The sequence below is a fragment of the Dicentrarchus labrax genome, unplaced genomic scaffold (genome assembly GCF_905237075.1).
Source record: "Dicentrarchus labrax unplaced genomic scaffold, dlabrax2021, whole genome shotgun sequence".
NCBI lineage: Eukaryota > Metazoa > Chordata > Actinopteri > Moronidae > Dicentrarchus > Dicentrarchus labrax.
The window spans coordinates 4,453,948-4,471,412 of NW_026136705.1; the positions used below are offsets into that span (position 1 = coordinate 4,453,948).

A 17,465-nucleotide genomic window follows, 5' to 3' on the forward strand; every position below is an offset into this window, starting at 1 on the left:
CTCACTTTGACTGTTAGACACCATTTCCACATCCTTCACCCCCCCAGGCACACGCCACAAAATCTTTTCCGCTGTTCCTGTCATCTCTCCATCTGTCAGCTACTCTTCCATCTGTTTCCAGTCTTCTGCAGCCTGTTCATCCATCCATCCACTCTCCGTCCAGCCCTCCATCATCCATAGTCTCATTATCCACCCCCCCCCCCCCCCAACGTCTGCCTGTTGTCCCCTCGTTAATCACAGTTCACCCTGAAGACTGCTTCATATTGATTAGTTATCCTTCTTTCCTCTTTGCATTCCTCTTTATTCCTGCCAGCTCTATGTTCTTGCCTTCATTACCGAGCTCCAAGGCCTCAGCAGACTCCCAGCGGGATAATGTATATTTATAAAAGGAGGCTGTGTATTGACGCGGTTTTGGTCAATGGTAATACATTTATGGACAAACAAGCTTGTCTGTTTCAAGTAGATTTATTTAAATACTTCCTTTTTTATGTTGGAAATGTTCCCTCTTCCAAAGTTTACAGGTAAGAAAAGTATTTTTTTTAAAATTAGGTTTAAGGGTCATTTACTTCAAGTGGTATTTAGCCATGCAGATAGTTTTGGTCTTACTTGTTGATATTTTGAGATGGATTTCAAACTGTGAAGCGTGCCTCCCCTTCAGACATAAGGCAAAGATACTGCTTGAGGTGAAAGGTATATAAGGAACTTATAGACAACCAATTTGTGCCAAAATCAAAACTCTCTGACTCGGAGTCCTAACTCAGTTAAATCTGAGGGAACAGACACGATACGTCTATGTTTAGATTCAGTGTGACTTGTTACAGAGGGTAGCGTCACATAAATCTGTTTAGAAATCAGAGAAAAAAGACACCCCTGCCACTCCAGATCTTGCTTGAGAATCATCATGTTTTTAAGATGGGTTAAATTGCAAACAGGAACTGCTAAAAGCTAATACTATTACTGGAGCCAAAATGTAAACAAATACAGAAAAATATCTTAAACTTAACCTGGGCATAAAAGCAAAACTACCTGCATAACTGCATAACTGCATCTAAAAGGTACAAGAGAAAATACCGGCTTTTGACGAGGACTTTGCACTTAAAAGCTACCACCATTCATAACGCTGTACCAAAATGGCACGCAAACGACCCACGGCCTCACACTGCACCTGAATGCATCCATGTGAATTGTACCAAATGCTCGTACAGGTTCCAGCTTGGAAAACATGTTTATTCACTTTCACCAGTGCAGTTAAATGACAAACAGAACATCATCAGAAACAGACAAACATGGAGTAGCACTGCATTACAGTCATAGTCAAGGTCAGTTAAGGTCGCAACGCCTCGGCAAAAAACAAAACTATTTTAAGAGACAGGAGGATTTTGTCTGAGCATTTGCGCAGTCCGACGTGAGGTTTTGTAACATGCTCATGTTCTTATCAGACAGAAGAAGAAGCTGAAGATTTTTCTGCGATCAACAGAAAGAAGTCCTTGTGGTCTTTTGTGTGGCCAGTTGTTATGATACGCTGCCACCTGCTGGTTAGGAGGCAGCTGTACAGCAGCTGCATCAGGAGTATATTTGAATTGTTATACATTTTCAAGGCTGGGATGCATTACCATGTCTGGTATTTTATCTCAAGCCTGACTGTTGCACCTGAGTATATTTTTATTCTGGATTTGTTTCATTGTCAGCCACTGCCAAGTGGTAATTTGTTACATTTCTTGGCATTTAGTCAACACAGTCATCTAAAAAATAATTACTGACAGGGCCTTACGTTTCTTTTTTTAATGTTCTATACTGGAGTGGCTTATAGCCCTGAGTTGAAACATACAATGTTAAACAATGTTACATTTATCCTAAACTGAACTTGAATTTTGTCTAAACATGACACATGAGTTTGCATTTATCTTAAATGCTGGAAAATGTCCATAAAAAGTAAAAAAAAAAAATAATCAGAACATCAAATTACCAACTTGAAAGAAAACTGGATAACCCAGAAACAAGTACTTAACATATTTATGACTTTTGTGTGTGTGTGTGTGTGTGTGTGTGTGTGAGACAGAGAGAGAGAGAGAGAGCAATATCTACAATACACTGTATAGAAATGTCCAGTCAGTTCAGCAGAAATGAGCACATGACCACTGTGTACAAGTCTGGTGCGGAGATACAATCATACACAATTTGTTTTGTGTATGTGTGTGTGTGTGTGTGTGTGTGTGTGTGTGTGTGTGCGTGTGCGCGTCTGTCTGCCTGTGTAGTGTTTAGGAGTCATCTTCGTTGGCGCTATCGCCGTCGTCCTCTCCTTCCTCCTGCTCGCCTTCCTCCTCCTCGTCCTCATCGTCATCTTCCTCCCTCCCTCTGCTTTTCATCTGCACAGAGTGGGAACGGGGACAAATAAGATCAACATGGGACATTTCCTTAGTAACACTTCAGCACATGCAGTAAGGGATATCTGAATGAGTTACAGTCTCTTTAATATATACATCAGAGGATCATTGGGTTTAAAAAAGAATGGAATTGCTTTAGGTTAAGAAATCATCTTCTGCTCTATGCAATTACATTTTTCTGTATTTACATATACATTTATTGACTGACTTACTGAGTGATCTACAAAGCAATCAACTGACTGAAACAAAAAAGTATTAAAGTTATTTGCTTAAAAAGTCACCGATGTCCCCTTCTCCTCATCCCCCGCTCCTCACCTCGTCTTCGTCCTCCAGCAGATCTCCCTCCTCCTCGGAGTCGTTCAGCTCCTGGCTCTCTCTGTCCCGTTTCAGGCTGTCGTCTTTCTTGCTGGAGGTGGAGGAGTTGAGGGAGGACACCTCACCTGGTTCCGATTTGCTGCTCTTCATCTCTGAGTAAACGGAGGGAAAGAGAGAAACTTAGAGGGAGGAAGGCTTTTGTTCCTAGCTGCTACTGGTGCTAGTTAGCTTGAAAGATATGAGGAACATTTAATATGCACCTTCATGACTCATCCTAGTGCAGAATGAGTCACAGATCTTGAGTGTTGTAAAGGGGGGGGGGGGCTGGAAATAACCCAAGAATGCATCCAAGAACGGCTTTTGCAGAGAGTGGTATTTGTACTGGTACTAATGAATACCTGTAATAAATACTTCTTTCACTATTGCATTAAAGCCTACCTGACTTCTTGCTGTGGTCCTTTTCCATGCGCTCCAGGCTATCCAGCAAGTAGTCCACCTTGTGTTTGATCAGCGTTAGCTCTCTCTTGATGGTCTGCAGGTCATCTACCTTCACTGTGGTAAAAGAAGAAATTAGGAGCGTTGATGTGGGCGTGACGGAGCAGCACGGGACAGACTACGTGATCCCGACTACGTGATCCCGACTCCGTGATCCCGACATAACTGTGGTACTTACTTGTACGGGAGGTCCTTTGGTCTTTGCTCTTGGAGGAGGAGAAGCTGGTTTTGGTTCGCCGGCTCCCTCCTCCGCTCAGACTGACCCTCGGACGCTTGGAGGGAATGACGGCGCGGGACAGGGGAGGAGGGGGAGGAGGCACCCGGGACTGGTAGGAGTACATCCTGAGATACAGAGGTGCGAAAACATTTAGGTGCCACGGAAAGCACAAGTGGTTTTTGGTCAGTTGTGTATTTACCATACATGCTAGTCTGAACCTGGAGAGCTCAATTAGAGATACAATAAAAAAACAATAAAAAAAAACACTAATAACCCTTAATTCAAGCGGGGCATTGACTTTCTGACATCTGTTTTACTACAGAAATGTGTAATTTCCATCTGAATAAATTTGCAGTAACTAAAAAACTGACCTAAAAACCAAGTCAAATTGCAGTATCCTGTGGTTGTGTGGTTGCGGCATTCTGGCTTTTTGTTACTGCCCAGGCTACACTCTCTAAGGGGCAAGAAAATAAAAAGGACACCAGCGGGCAGAAAAATGTGATGCATTTATGGTGAAACAACTTAATCAGGGTTAAGATTAGCATCTTAGTCTGCACTTTATTGTGTTTTCTCCACTGAGAGAGAACCCTGGAAGGCACTTTATCATGTTTTACTGACCATAGGGGCATCCAGGAGGGCACTTTTGCTGCTTTTTTAAACTTGAGTTCACCAGTGTACAGCAGAAAGGGTATATTAAAAAAAACCATGAGCAATTATTCTTAAAAATACAAAGAACATACAGCTTACCTATCATAGTAATCTCTTTGAAAGTCATAGTCCAAATCAATAGATGAACTGTGGAGAGAGCGGAGACGGGGTAGAAGTGTTAACTACAGCTAAATGCACTTGTTGACATGATGTAATACTTGACTTTGTGTTTTTCGAGTTGCGGTATTATTGACATTGCTATGTTGCTGTGAGCGTTAACCAGCACGTATCCACCTGTACATGTCTCCCGCAGAACGCTTCACTGTCTTCGATCTGTGAGGTTTTGGTTCGCCTGCCAGGTTGATGTCTGAGGGAGGAAAAAAAAACAAACACACACAGTCAAGGAGGGAAGAGTTCCAGTTGCCAGGAGTGGGAGAACGCACGTTATGGACAGAAAGTGAGAAATCTAAATAAACACCTTTTTATCACTCCTTCCCCTTCTCCTGATCTGTCGTTGGTCTGTTTTACCCCTAACAGGTGGCGTTACTCGAGTGTGTTTTTAACCCACGTCGAGCAACAGGCAGATCAGAACGTTTAGATCAAAAACAGCTGTTTCGCTGTGCGCACTTTAATGACAGATGTTAATGTTTTTAAAGATCACTTGTGCAAAATAATCCTTTAAAATCCTCCTTTCAGTGTTGTTCCTGGTGAGAGGGCCGCACAGTGGCTCAGCTGTTCGTATAGTGGAACAGAAAAAGGTTCCTGAGTTTGAATTTGGACATCTGGACATTGTGATAACTCTAGATTGTGAGACTGAATATATCTGTTTATTATTCTGCACCAGATTTCTGGCCCCTTCTGGTATTTCCTTTTTGTTTTGCCCAATGCATGCTGGGATAGTCTCCAGCACTGCTGTGACCTTGTATGGAAACAGAGGGACCGTTTTAATTGTCTCCATGTTTTACTACTGTGCCAATAACTAATAATAATAATTGAAAAAACAAGTGATGTATAAACCCATTTTCTCTCATTGGAACCTTGAGAATGTTTGGTTTGGTTTTTGAAAATTGTATTTATTTATTAGAACATGTCTTCTGTGCAGCAATTCCTTTGATCCAAAACAAAAAAGGTACAGTTTGACATTTCTGAAAACGCACTTAATCGTTTTCTTGCCGAGATCAAACCCACTTTCATGTCTGTAAAGAAAATACAAAGCTACAGCCCCCAGCCAGTTAGCTTAGCTTAGCACAAAGACTGGAAACAAGGGGAAACAGTTAGCCTGCCCGGAAGCACTAAAGCTCACTAATTAACATATGTATTGTGTCAGGTTTGTTTAACCTTTAAAAAAAAAAAAAAGACAGTTTGGAATTTTTACAGGTGGCTGCCACAGTAACTTCCTGGACTCTTGTTGTCACCATGAGGTTGCCAAGCAACCAGTCCCTGGCCAAAATATACTGACCTATTCTTTTAAAGAAAAGACTACAATTTGTTGGGGTTTTTTTCACTTGTTTCCAGAAAAGGGAGTCCATCCCTGCAGCTCTTTATTACCCAATAACCCCCCGTCCATCTCACCTAGCACCTGTCCCACGATCATGCGGCCGTCCTCGCCTCCCACAGCGGCCCGGGCGTTCCTCTCATTGGCGTACTGGACAAAGGCGTAGCCCTTGTGGACGGAGCAGCCGACAACCTTGCCGTACTTGGAGAAGATGGCCTCCACGTCGGCCTTGGTGACCAGCAGGGTGTTGAGGTTGCCGATGAAGACGCGGGAGTTGAGGGACCGAGGGTCAGTCTTGTTGGTCACGTTACTGCTGGCCATCGGGCTGGTCAAGGAAAGGGGAGAGAAGGATGGGAGAGGAAGACCAAGACAACATTTAGAGTTGAGTGATGATCAAGGAGACAGGAAGGGGTAGAGGAAAGAGAATGTTTTTTTTTCCCCTTGCACTAGAATTTGTAGATGACCTTTGTGAGTGTTCAAACTCTTATAATGGGACATTAAGCACGCTGCCTAAGTTTTGAGCATGTGTTTAACTTGCAGAGGGCTGCAACTGTGACATTAGTCTAGAAAATGTCAGAAACTCCCATTCTGTAATGCCAAAGTTGAAATCTTTAAATTGCTTTTTTTGTACCACCAGCAGCCCAAAACCAAAAGATATTAAATGTACAGCCACGTAAAGCAGTGAAAAGCAGCAAATCATTACCAAAACTGTAAATTTCTGTTGATACAGTCATCAATTAACTGACTACTCGTCGCTAATGACACATGCATCCTGATAGTAACAAAATAGCATTGTAATCATTGATACACACATCCAATCCAAAAAGGTGTGACTCCTACTTTCTATTCCTACAGGTGGATTTCAGCAAAGAGGGGTACTTTTGTATATCTTATACACACTCTCTCGCTCACACACACACACACACACACATATTAAATGTGTGTTTGCACTTTCAACAAGGGCAACAGGAGCCTCTACAAGTAGATATCAGACAGCAGAATAGACAGTGTGATCGGGTCATGAAGCAGCCAGCACTCACTCCATTGTGTCTGTGCTCGAGTCGGTGGAGCTCTGCCTGCCTGTGTGAGTCTGTTGGAGAGAAGAGGGTCGTTGAGGAACTATGAGAGACGGAGTCAGTGACTGTGGGGGAGACATCTACTACACCTCCAAAAAGTTTTTTTTTTTCCCTTTGGATTTTTTTGGCAAACCCAGGAAGGGCTTAAAAAGGGAAGGTGGTAGGAGGTGTTAGAAGAAATATTAAAAAACCCAAAAAAAAAAAAAAAAAACCTGTGGGATAAATGGTTGTTTGTTATGACAAAACAAGATACTGCATTAAAGTGAGAAAGCTACTTTTAACATACTTTATTTTTTTTACTTTTTACATTTGTATTTGTGAAACTAATGTCTATATTCTACTGTATGTCTGAGGGTGAATAAAATAAGAAACTCTTTACGGTATCCCTGCAGTTAACACCACTTTACTGAAGCTCATAATCTTCCGTTTTTGCATTCAACTCATAACTTTCACAGTAGTAGATGCAGAAGGCCTGGTGGTTATACCACATGCTATATAGCTACAGCATCCTCTGTTTAATTCCGACTGGGGGAGCCCAGCTTCATGTTGTTCCCCTCTTTCTGCCCATGATTTCTGTCTGCATCTATGCTGGTACAAAGGGAAAACTGAAGAAACACGTTCCTGGGTGCAAATGAAAGCAAAAATCACATTATGGCATCAAAACTAAATCATTGTACACCAGGAAGCCTATGTCAATATTCTTTTGTCAGCATGAGTTTTGAGACTTTTCTCTGCTGCTCTTACGTGGGTTTAGAGTGTTTGAAACTGATGCGCCAGCAGTTCAGGAAACAACTGGTGGAAATGGCATTTACAAAAAGGCAGCAACCCAAGCAAGCCGCGTTTAGCTTCTGTCATACAATTAGTAGTACATCTGCTTTAATGTGAGCACAGAGAGGCCAGATTGGCGCGGCGGTTGCATTAGCTGCACTGCAAAGTTATGTAACAGTGCAGGGGGGAGGAGGGGGGCATGAGCACATGGGCAGGAAAGCTTTACTGATTACAACTGTAAGAGACTTTGTGCAACCTCACAAATATCTGCTCCAGGGTCAGACTCAAAGTGTCCATGAATACATTCGTTGCTTTATCTAGCTAAACGGTGAGGGATTCAGCGTCAGGACACATAAACCCCTCACCACGAGTAAAAACACTGGCTCTACTTTATTGGCCTTTTGCGCGTCCGTCTTGCTTTTTTCTTCTAATTCCCTCTCGGCCCTGCGAACCCCTTCCTCTTATTATTATCAACCACTTCAGCCATTACACAGCCACGTCTCACCTGCCAAAACGCAACGGTGCTGCCAGCTGGGCCGAACTGTAACCCAGCAGCGGCCTCTCCCTCTCTGCCCAGTAGCTACTAGCAGGGGATTACATGGTTTGCAGCAGGCAGTCTGGCCAAAAGCTTAATGCTCCGCTTTCCTCTACATGATTTGGCCGGGATGTTTCTATCGCTTGGCAAGCTGACAGGGTGCCTGCAAAACCGGGTGTGTTCAGAAAGAGGGGCGGGCGCGGGGGGACTATCACAGGCCGCTTAGTAAGTGTTTCTAATTCTTTGTGGCATGTTGGGGTTCAAGCTGGAATATCCAGGGTTTATGTACAAGCACTCCATGTGGTTTTAATGACAGAGACTGCTGCGGGACACAACCAATCAGGTTATGTTGTTGGACATTCGGAGAACAACATTTATTGTCTTATTATCTTAGTAATATTTACATACTGTGTGGTCAAAATGAAAAGAAACTGCTTACACGTAATAGCTGTGGCTCCAAAACGGTGACACACATACTGTATATTTTTTTGTTTGGACTGATTTAACATCGTCAGTCTTTTTGCCGGTGATGGCGATTTGATGACTTATAATTTTCCTGCGTTTGGCACATGCCGTCTACTCTTGGGGGACGTTCCTCCATGAAACAAAATATTATTTGGCAGCGTCAGCGTCGGCTGCCCGTAAATCACAGTTTCCGACGCAATTAAAGCACCACTTCGCATTAAGAGTTCCGACATTTACCGTGTTTCAAGTCGAGTGTTGCCAACTTCCTGGAAGTGAAACAAGGCCAGGTAGTCCATCAGTTTGAATCAAGGCTTAATAATCTCAATAAGGTGAACAATATAAGCTTCAAAGAAGTGGTGTTTAAAGCAGAGATATTATATTGGACCAAAATTCAACATCTTGGAACTTATTAATGCCTCAATAGGGGCCAAATGCTTACTGTGGCCCCTCATATTTACAGTTAATGACAGCAGGAACCTTCCCTATCCTCTGCCTCATCTGGGCTTTATTGTATGTTAGCCTGTAGTTGAGATATATATATAATATAAAAAAAAGGTGTTTACTGGAGTTTCAGTTTGACTGGGCTCATTACAACAGATCAGTTATGCAAGTGAGTGTTGGTTTAATGTTTGTGCTTCAACTGTGAAAGACACTGCGACTGCAGCTCTCGGGACTCATGCTTGGAAGAGAGAGAGGAAATGACAGACGGAGCAGCTTTGTACAGATGTGTGTGCAGCTGGATGTAGTTTGTGTGCATGTACTTTACAGATTTATGGAGTAAAGATGAAGGAGGACAATAGGAATACAATATTAACCTTTGAGGCTGATGAGGTCTTAAAAACTCAGTGTAACTGATAATGGATGTATGTAGGTTTTTTTTCTTCTAATGAAAATAATTACATTTGTTAAAAAAAAAAGTACAAAAATGCTTTTAATCAAATTCAGATTCAGTTTTAGTGATGACTGAAAACGTTAGTAATTCAGGTATTCAAGTATTCAGTAAGCATGCTTTGTTTAATGGGTACAAACTTACTATTGGGGGTGATAATGATGACATCATTGTTATTATCAAGAGCAGGAATCTTTGTGTTTCTGTGGGTAATGGACCAGATTTGACGCCATCAAATGACATGCACAGTCGAAAAGAAAAAGGAAAATCACATTACAAAGCAAAGGCAGAAAAAAAACCAGGACGTATTTTTGCCTTTGTCAGTGTCAGCCCTTAATCCAAGGACTGGATGCAAGGGGGGGGGTTATTCAGCAATTAGCTACAAATTGGGCCTCTCATAATCAACACTGGACATTATGCATTTGATTATCATAAACTGGGAACATGTGAGAAGCTCATGTAAGAGGCTGCTAGTGTCAGACAGTTGATTTTCTACTTTCACAGCACAAAAAAAAAAACACTACATGCTACTTGCTCTAGGAAATCCATAAAGAGGGAGAGAAACAGGCTAAATCACAAAGGGGGAGGGGGGCGAAAACAAAAGTGTAATATATAAAAAAGTGATGCAAAAGTTGAGGTGAAAAATAAACCAAAAAAAAAAAAAAAAGTTGAGACCAACTTACGATTTGCTGCTGTTCAAAAAAGTGGCTTCAAAAAACTAAACAGGGGGAAACAAAAACGGAATATTAGAAAAGAGGACCTTCTGAACATGAACTATGAACTATGAACTATTATTACCACAAGCAGGGAGGGCAAAGTGTGGAAAATAATGATAAAAAGAAAAAGATTTGCTACATGATAATGCCCTTAATTCCACTGGCCCATTTTTGCTATGAATCTGTCTAAATAAAATTACTGCTAAAGCTAAAATAAAATACACAAACTGTCTCACTTAATCAAATTCTAACTCATTATTTTTAAAAACTACAACATGTACACTTTAAATCTTCATTACTGAATATAAACATTTAGCAAAAATATGTCCAAATAGACTTAATGAGCTGAAGTGGCCCAATTGATTCAAACTTTTTAGTTGTTTTCATCAATTCTTTCCTCAAAGAATACTCTCAAAACTTTAACGCTATTATTGTAGGTGGAATCTTTTCTTTTCTGCTTTAAATCATAGATGCAATACCAGTAAAAAGGTGTGTGTGTGTGTGTGTGTGCATAAAAAGATATCAGTCTTTGCAGGCAGGATTTAAACAGGATTTGTGCGGCACGGCAAGGAGGTCAACTGGTCATGCAAAAATAGAGGTAATGGATTGAAGAGAGAAAAAAAATCTGTTCTTTCTTTAGAAACTACAAAAACACTGTAATATACTCAGGCTTGTACATATATGCAAACACACATCAACCAATATGTGCAGGGAAAATATCAGACACCATCAGCATCACAAGTCTGGGGGGGATGGGGGGACTGGTGGCTTCCCCCCGCCTGTCTTCCTTGTAGGGGCCGATGGGGGGGGGAGTAAAGGGTCGGCTGCAGAACAGCGCCCGCTGGGGAACTGAAGGGACTCCTGCCTAAAGGACACTTTCAGAGGACACACTTGGGGGCCAAGAGGGGTGAGGGGTGGGCTGGTGGGGGAAGGTACAATAGGGGGTTAAAACAGGGATCTTGCAGTTGTTTTTTTGGGGGGGCATTGTCCACTGCAAATCTAACCTTCCCTCTGTAAAGATTGGTTGCAAATTCAATTAGAGGTTTGTTTGCAGATATATACAACTGATCAGTCTTCGCTATAAGATGATACATTCAAGAAAAAAGGAGCGACCGAGCAATTTACAGCCTGATTACAGCTCATTGCACCCCCGCCCCCCCCTCTGTAGGCCTAGTCCTGGGTCTAAGCAGCTCCACAGCTCAGAATAAAACCTGCTACTGAATAAAAAAAAAGGGTAATAAGCCAATAAAAAAAATCTGAATTGCCAAAAATGCACACATGAGCCTAAGTCACACCGATGCTACAGAAATCCCAGGTCCATGACTGCACAACACATCAAAACACTGTTGTGTTATTGTTCCTTATTAAAAAACGCACCCACTTGTCATGAAAGGGGGGAGGGGGGGGAGAAAAAACATCTTGCCTGAAAAATTACATCATTCCTGAAAGACTTGCTGCTGAAAACATACTGTCTCCGCACTGCCGAAATCACAAAGAAAACTGAAAAAAACCACGTCCTATGAGTCAATGTCAACGACTGCAAATCAAGTTACAGGTGGGGTGGGGGGGCAAAACACACGACGAGAATAAAAAAAACATTTTTAAAAACATATTTCCAGAAAAAGGGGCGACCCGTTTTGAACACTGTCCAGAAAAGACTGGAACCATCTTCCATTATTTCTTCCCCTCGAAAATACGACCACAATCAGATAAACAAATAAGGTAACAAAGCAGCCCTGAAAAATCGAGGTTCTTTCAAATGTCTTATTCGAAAAACAAAAGCAAAAAAAATCTTGTCGTGGAAGCTACTTAAAACTAGGTTCTGCGCAGCTCACACTGCCATCACAAAATGTACGCCACTAAAAGCCAACACAGTCTCAGGAACACCAGCCAGGGGAAAAAAGCATTAAAAATAAAAACAAAAAGTCCAAAAGACGGTTCAAAGTCAGGAAAAAAATTAAAAAAAATAGGGAAAAATCTCTCGGTTAAAAATACTCACCAGGAGCTTAATACTAAAAATGAGTAAAATTCAACGCTGTTTTTACTTGAGTAGGTAAAGATCCGCTTACGGCTCGGCAGGCTGATTGTATCACCTTGAAACCAGTGGACACGAAATGGCGTCGACTCTCTCTCACACACACACACACACACACACACGCCACAGAAGGGGCCACGCCCACTGCTGCCTCCCTGTTTCGATTGGATGTTTAAACCGCCCCGTGTGGCTGTAGTCGTCAGCGATTGGCAGATGCGCTTGCCACTCCGGCTCAAGGAGTGACGACATTTTCCTTATGCTGTGCTCGATTGAAAAACACTAATCGTTAGGTTTAATTAAACACCTCGGGCGCGAGACTCAGGCACTCGCGCGACACTCTTGATATTTTTATGAGTAGCTTCATAGCCGTGTTATTTTGTGGACATACGCAGATACACAATGGCTGCTGTTGCCTTGGCAGCTGTTCACGTGCTACGCTTACAGACAGACAGACAGACAGACAAACAGACAAGGGGAAGTAGCATATGATGTCACAAACTGCATTCATTGTAGCTTGTAACAGAATGTAGTGAAGAACAGAATGTACTGTAACAATGTCCGACAATGTAACAATCCACACAATGTAGCATTCTGAAGAGGAGTTTGTTTTCTTCACGTTTTAGGCTTTATTCTGGCATAATGCCGGCTAACACCCTTCTGTTAGTGTTTATTTTTTATGTTGACCATTTAGATTTTGCATATTTTATTGTTCATTTTGCTCTGTTTCAGTGGAGCACACACACACACACACACACACACACACACACACAAATGAATGTACATGTTTAATGTATTTTAATCAAATTTTATTGCATCTTTACTTTAAAACTTTAAAAACATGATCAAAAATTGAATGGCATGTGGAAATCGCATGCAGCTGTCCATATTCTTACCAATAAACATTGTGCTGCAAAAAAATATGACTTTGAACACGGTCATAAATAACAATCACAAACAATTTTGTTCTGATACTCCAGTGACTGAATGGCTTTTTTGAAAGTATATCAGCAGGGTCACCACGTCAGTTTCCGTGACAATGGACCTGCGAAACGAAGAAATATGGGTTAAGTATTACACGTTTGATCGATAAAGAGAGAAAGAAAAAGAGATAAAGGAGGTTTTTTTGCAGGCATGTGTAAGTACCTCGGAAGTCAGTCATCCTCCTGCGGTTTTGAGGCAGAGTGACGTCGAGTCTGGAGGTGGACTCTGGCGTTCTCAGCACCTCCTCCAGCCTACGTTGCTCATCATTTTCCTAATGGATCAGCAGATTAACACGTAAACAAAACCGGTGAATCATTTTGGCCACAATGGAGGGACTTCACTTTAAGACCATCTGAAATAAAAGAAAACCTGTGTTGGAGTTTGTTGATGTTTCCTCCTGGCTGCGGGAGTGTTCGGGCCTGGGCTCTCTGCTCCACTTTTTTGTCGTTCCCTCTCTCTCTGCAGGAGGATGGCCTGCCGTGTGCTCCTGTACTCCAACGAAAAGTTGCTGACGGTTCTACAGAAGTCCTCCGCTTTGGTGTCTCTCACCATAGCTCGGGAGTAGCCTAGGAATAAGAGGAAAGAGTGGAACCTAGAGAAACAAACATGAAGAGAAAAACAGCAATTTACTCCATAATTCAAACCTTTACTGTAACAACAAGACAGACAAACTTTACTCCACAATAAGGACCACTTGACACCAAAAATGTCAACAAAATAAAATGGACTACCTGTTGATAACCCGCCGATGGACGGCTCTCAGGACCTTCAGCCTCTCCTCGCACTCTTTCAAAATCTTCGGCAGCCTGTGACGGAGCGAGCCCTCCAGGGCCAAGGCCTCCTCTTCTCTTCCTCCTCCACTCCTCTTGTCCACCTTTCCTCCTTTCCTCTCTCTCTCTGCCTTGTCCAAAATCTTGAGCTGCTCCCACGATGCTTTGCACTGGGCTTCTAGCTGGGCGAAGTTGGACTGCACTAGGGAGTAGTCGCACTGTAAGGATGAAAAAAAAAGAATGAAATTTAGTGCATTTTGAAATGGATTTACAGTGGATTGATTGATACATTTTGATTCAATGAATGTAGTTTATGGTCTATTTCAAATAGGGTTCCTTTATACCTGATATTGAAAATGAGTTGGAATCAAGCACGGTCAGACTTTTTGTTGTATCCAATCCTTAGAACATACACCCTCAAGAGACAAACACACACACACAGGCGCAACTACACACCTTGCCAGCTTTAGTAACAGCAGTGATGTCAGAGTAGAGGTCAGACGATTGCGGATAGAGCTGCATCAGTAGCACACAGACGTGGTTCAGCAGGGGCTGGCGACTGTGTGTATCCCTCACTTGGGACAGCTTCCCCAGGTAGCTCAGCTCAAAACCACGGGCCTTGGCATATTAAAATGTATCGTGAGACTTACTGACACCCGGAAGCGCATCGAAAAGGGATAATAAAGGAAAAGTCACTCACCTTACATCCATTGAGAAAGTTACCGATCGCTAACACTGTTGCTAGAATGCATCTGAACGTCTGGCTGGCCGAGAGCTGCTCCATGGCCAGCTTCAGATGGAAGAGAGGCTCAGCAATTTCCTGTTAAGGGGAGAGAGTTAGTGATTTAGCATTTACATGGAATCACTTAAAGGTTAGAAAAACAGTTGATAGTTCCGCTCTCTCTTACCCTTTCTAAGGAGTCGTAGTCCAGAGCGAAAGCCCACAGCTGAAGCCTGGTGGTCAGATGTGGGATTTCACCCAAAGTGAGCAGGCAGAGCTCGGCCGGGGCCAGAGGGGAGAGGGGGTTCTGGGCCTTGGCCTCCTTGATCAGACAGAGTTCCTCTTCTGTTGGGACTAGTGCTTGAAGCCGCTGTTACAGAAGGGAATGTGGAAAGAGTTGAACTTGGAACTACTAATGGACTGCAGGAATTTTCAGATCTCCTAATGGGACATTTCGCTGTGTCTGTCTTTATCTGCATTGTGCACAGGTTTCATTTTGCCATAATAACGATATGGTTACAAATTGTCTATGCAACAAAAGCACTTTAGAGGTTAAGGAAAATGCTGAAGCTCAAATTCTGGAGGACACGACCTCTACTGTACCTGAACGTCCTCTCTGTCCAATACGCTGCTGTCCATGCTGTAGATAGCAGGGGGGAGGAGGCGGGGAGGGGGCAGGCTGCTCAGGGCAATGGTAATGATGTTACTCCGCTTCATCCCCAACACTGAGACTGACGGCTGCTTCTGTGTTGGGATACAGAGAATGAGATGAATATATGCCAATACAAGTATTTTTGTAAGTGCATTTTAGGGTTGTATTTAGCCTAATGAGGATGTATGTGAAAATCTATTCTATTTCTGATGTTGCACCACATGCTCTGATCTTCATACTTCCTTAACATTTTACAGTTTCCATAAGATTGTTTTAATACTGATGCCTGGTAGATTCTGCTTATCGGTTCCATTTCTTTATCTATTCCCTTGTTGATTCCCAAACAGTTTTCTGTGCGACAACAGCACACAGATGACTAACCCTCTCAGGAATATTAACTTCCTAAAAGTTTACATGTTCAAGAAACTGATGTAGAACCACATAAATTGACCTAATGACAAAAATGTTGCTTGCAGTTGCTTCATAAATCTGTATTTTCCACAAAAGAAAAACCTATTTGTTAACAACCTCACTTCCTGACAAATCATCCTGTTGCATTAGTCTTACCTGTCTTCCGGAAACCACATTAAAACTGTTGCTATTGCCTTTAGATTCAAACAGGTACTCCAGTCGGTTTGTATCCATATGCACTGGCTCAAGTCTGGCCCAGATAGTCTGAGTCCCAAAGCGGGTCATCCTGGGAAGTGGGGCTAAACTCGGAAGTTCCGTCCAGTGGAGCTTCAAGGTGCGACATTTGATGGTCGCACCTTCATGGGAGGCTGAGGTCAAAGATGGGGCGAGCGGAGGAGGGGGAGGGGGAGGAGGAGGGGGAGGAGGGGGTGCTGGAGGGGCTCCGGGGCACGTTGATGTTTCATTTGTTGAATTGGTGCCCTCGTCCTCTGTACTGTCTTCCTCGTCCCAGAGGTCCGAGAAATCCAAGGTGTTGAGGCAAAGACGCGCAGCGGGTTTTAGGAATGAACCCCAGGATTGATCGAAGTCCCAGGTCAGGGGGTTATCTTTGATTTGGTCCGACTCCTTCATTGGTCTTTCAGAGTTGTATGTGACTCAAAAACTTCTGTTGATCTTTAGTAGCATTGCCTTGTCATATACCTTGAAAAAGTGACTCCAAAAAAGCATTCTCCTTCCTCATATTAGATAAAAACAAGGCATTTTTGGGTGAGATCAGATCAAGTGAACATTCACTTTTCGTCCTTACATTCCAGCAGCTAAACTTGTTCCCTTCCCTTGTCTCTTCTTCTGTGCAGTCAGCAAACCCCTCAGACACTGTGTATGTGCATCTGAATGTCTGTGGATGCTCAGCCTCACTTGTCGACCACAGAAGCACATAACTCACACAACCAAATCACAATCTTCGAACCACCTCTGGGTGTTCTCACAGCACTGTAACCTGCAATTGCCTCGGGTTGGTGTTTGTCCTTCAAATCTAAAAATGACGAGCCGAGTCTGATGCCTTGATCCAAAAGTCCACTGTTTTCCTGCGTGTGCGCCAGAAACCTGTGACCTCAGTCAAAGAGAAGGAATTCGTATGAGTTTTGACGGGTTATGTTTACTGCTGCATCCAAATTCTGATGAGAAAATCCAAGGAATGCCTTTCTACTGCGCTTCCAGAATATCTAAATGACGTGCTTCTGCAGCTCTCCCTTGACTTTCATCTCCCTCTCCCTGTTTCTCTTTCTGTAAGTGACAGTGAAGAGAGACTTTTAGAGAGCAAAAGAGAGAGAGAGAGAGAGAGAGAGAGAGAGAGAGAGAGAGAGAGGTGCATTGGTCCGTTGGTGGATTAGTTTTGGTGTATTTGAGTTGCACCCTTTCCCTTAATTTCCTTATCGAGCCTGCATCTCCTGTTTGTATTGCTACTTGTGTATACACAAACCTTTCTATCTGCCACTGAAGATCTGTTACTTCCCTCCGCTTCAACCCCCCTTCTCCCCTGTGGGCGCATAAAAGAACACAATTGACCTGCATCCCTTTTTTTTTTAATACATGCAACTTTGTGGATGACACAGCAACTGCAATAGCCAAGGCATGTTACAAAGGTTTAGTGAATATGCTGACACACATGGAAGCGCAGATATTTGTCCTCTCTTTTTTTGTTTTATATTTTATGGAGGAACAATGTCCTAAAAGCTCATTCTCTAAGCAGAGGGAATGATTATGGACAATCATTTATGGGCAATATTTCCTTAAAAAGTAAGATATTCTTTGATAAAACATCAGGGTGCAGTTCAGCAGTTGTAAAAGCATCAAATCATAACTGAGTGAATCAAATTATGACCAAAAACAGA

General features: G+C 42.6%; 2 protein-coding genes across 12 annotated transcripts; both read right to left on the reverse strand.

Moving 5' to 3' along the window:
* Positions 1-1,206: 1,206 nt before the first annotated feature.
* LOC127364701 (heterogeneous nuclear ribonucleoprotein C) lies at positions 1,207-12,115 on the reverse strand. 11 transcript variants are annotated; one of them, XM_051402494.1, is made up of 11 exons: positions 12,003-12,115; positions 9,971-10,004; positions 9,432-9,490; positions 6,595-6,644; positions 5,632-5,864; positions 4,354-4,426; positions 4,159-4,206; positions 3,373-3,536; positions 3,138-3,251; positions 2,700-2,851; positions 1,207-2,366 (listed from the first exon to the last, which is right to left on the reverse strand). In XM_051402494.1, the coding sequence occupies exons 3-11, from the start codon at positions 9,456-9,458 to the stop codon at positions 2,259-2,261; spliced, it is 969 nt and encodes a 322-aa protein (XP_051258454.1). In that variant the 5' UTR covers positions 9,459-9,490; positions 9,971-10,004; positions 12,003-12,115; the 3' UTR covers positions 1,207-2,258. The 11 variants fall into 11 exon arrangements, with proteins under 11 accessions (XP_051258454.1, XP_051258453.1, XP_051258452.1 ...); XM_051402493.1 differs by having other exon boundaries at positions 5,632-5,867; XM_051402492.1 differs by having other exon boundaries at positions 5,632-5,879.
* Positions 12,116-12,822: 707 nt separating this feature from the next.
* On the reverse strand, positions 12,823-17,172 carry si:ch211-63p21.2 (FH1/FH2 domain-containing protein 1). Its single transcript, XM_051402451.1, has 9 exons — positions 15,730-17,172; positions 15,114-15,254; positions 14,698-14,880; positions 14,490-14,609; positions 14,246-14,407; positions 13,751-14,007; positions 13,389-13,611; positions 13,182-13,290; positions 12,823-13,080 (listed from the first exon to the last, which is right to left on the reverse strand). Exons 1-9 carry the CDS (start codon positions 16,201-16,203, stop codon positions 13,052-13,054), a joined length of 1,698 nt encoding a protein of 565 aa, XP_051258411.1. The 5' UTR covers positions 16,204-17,172; the 3' UTR covers positions 12,823-13,051.
* Between the last annotated feature and the right edge of the window lie 293 nt (positions 17,173-17,465).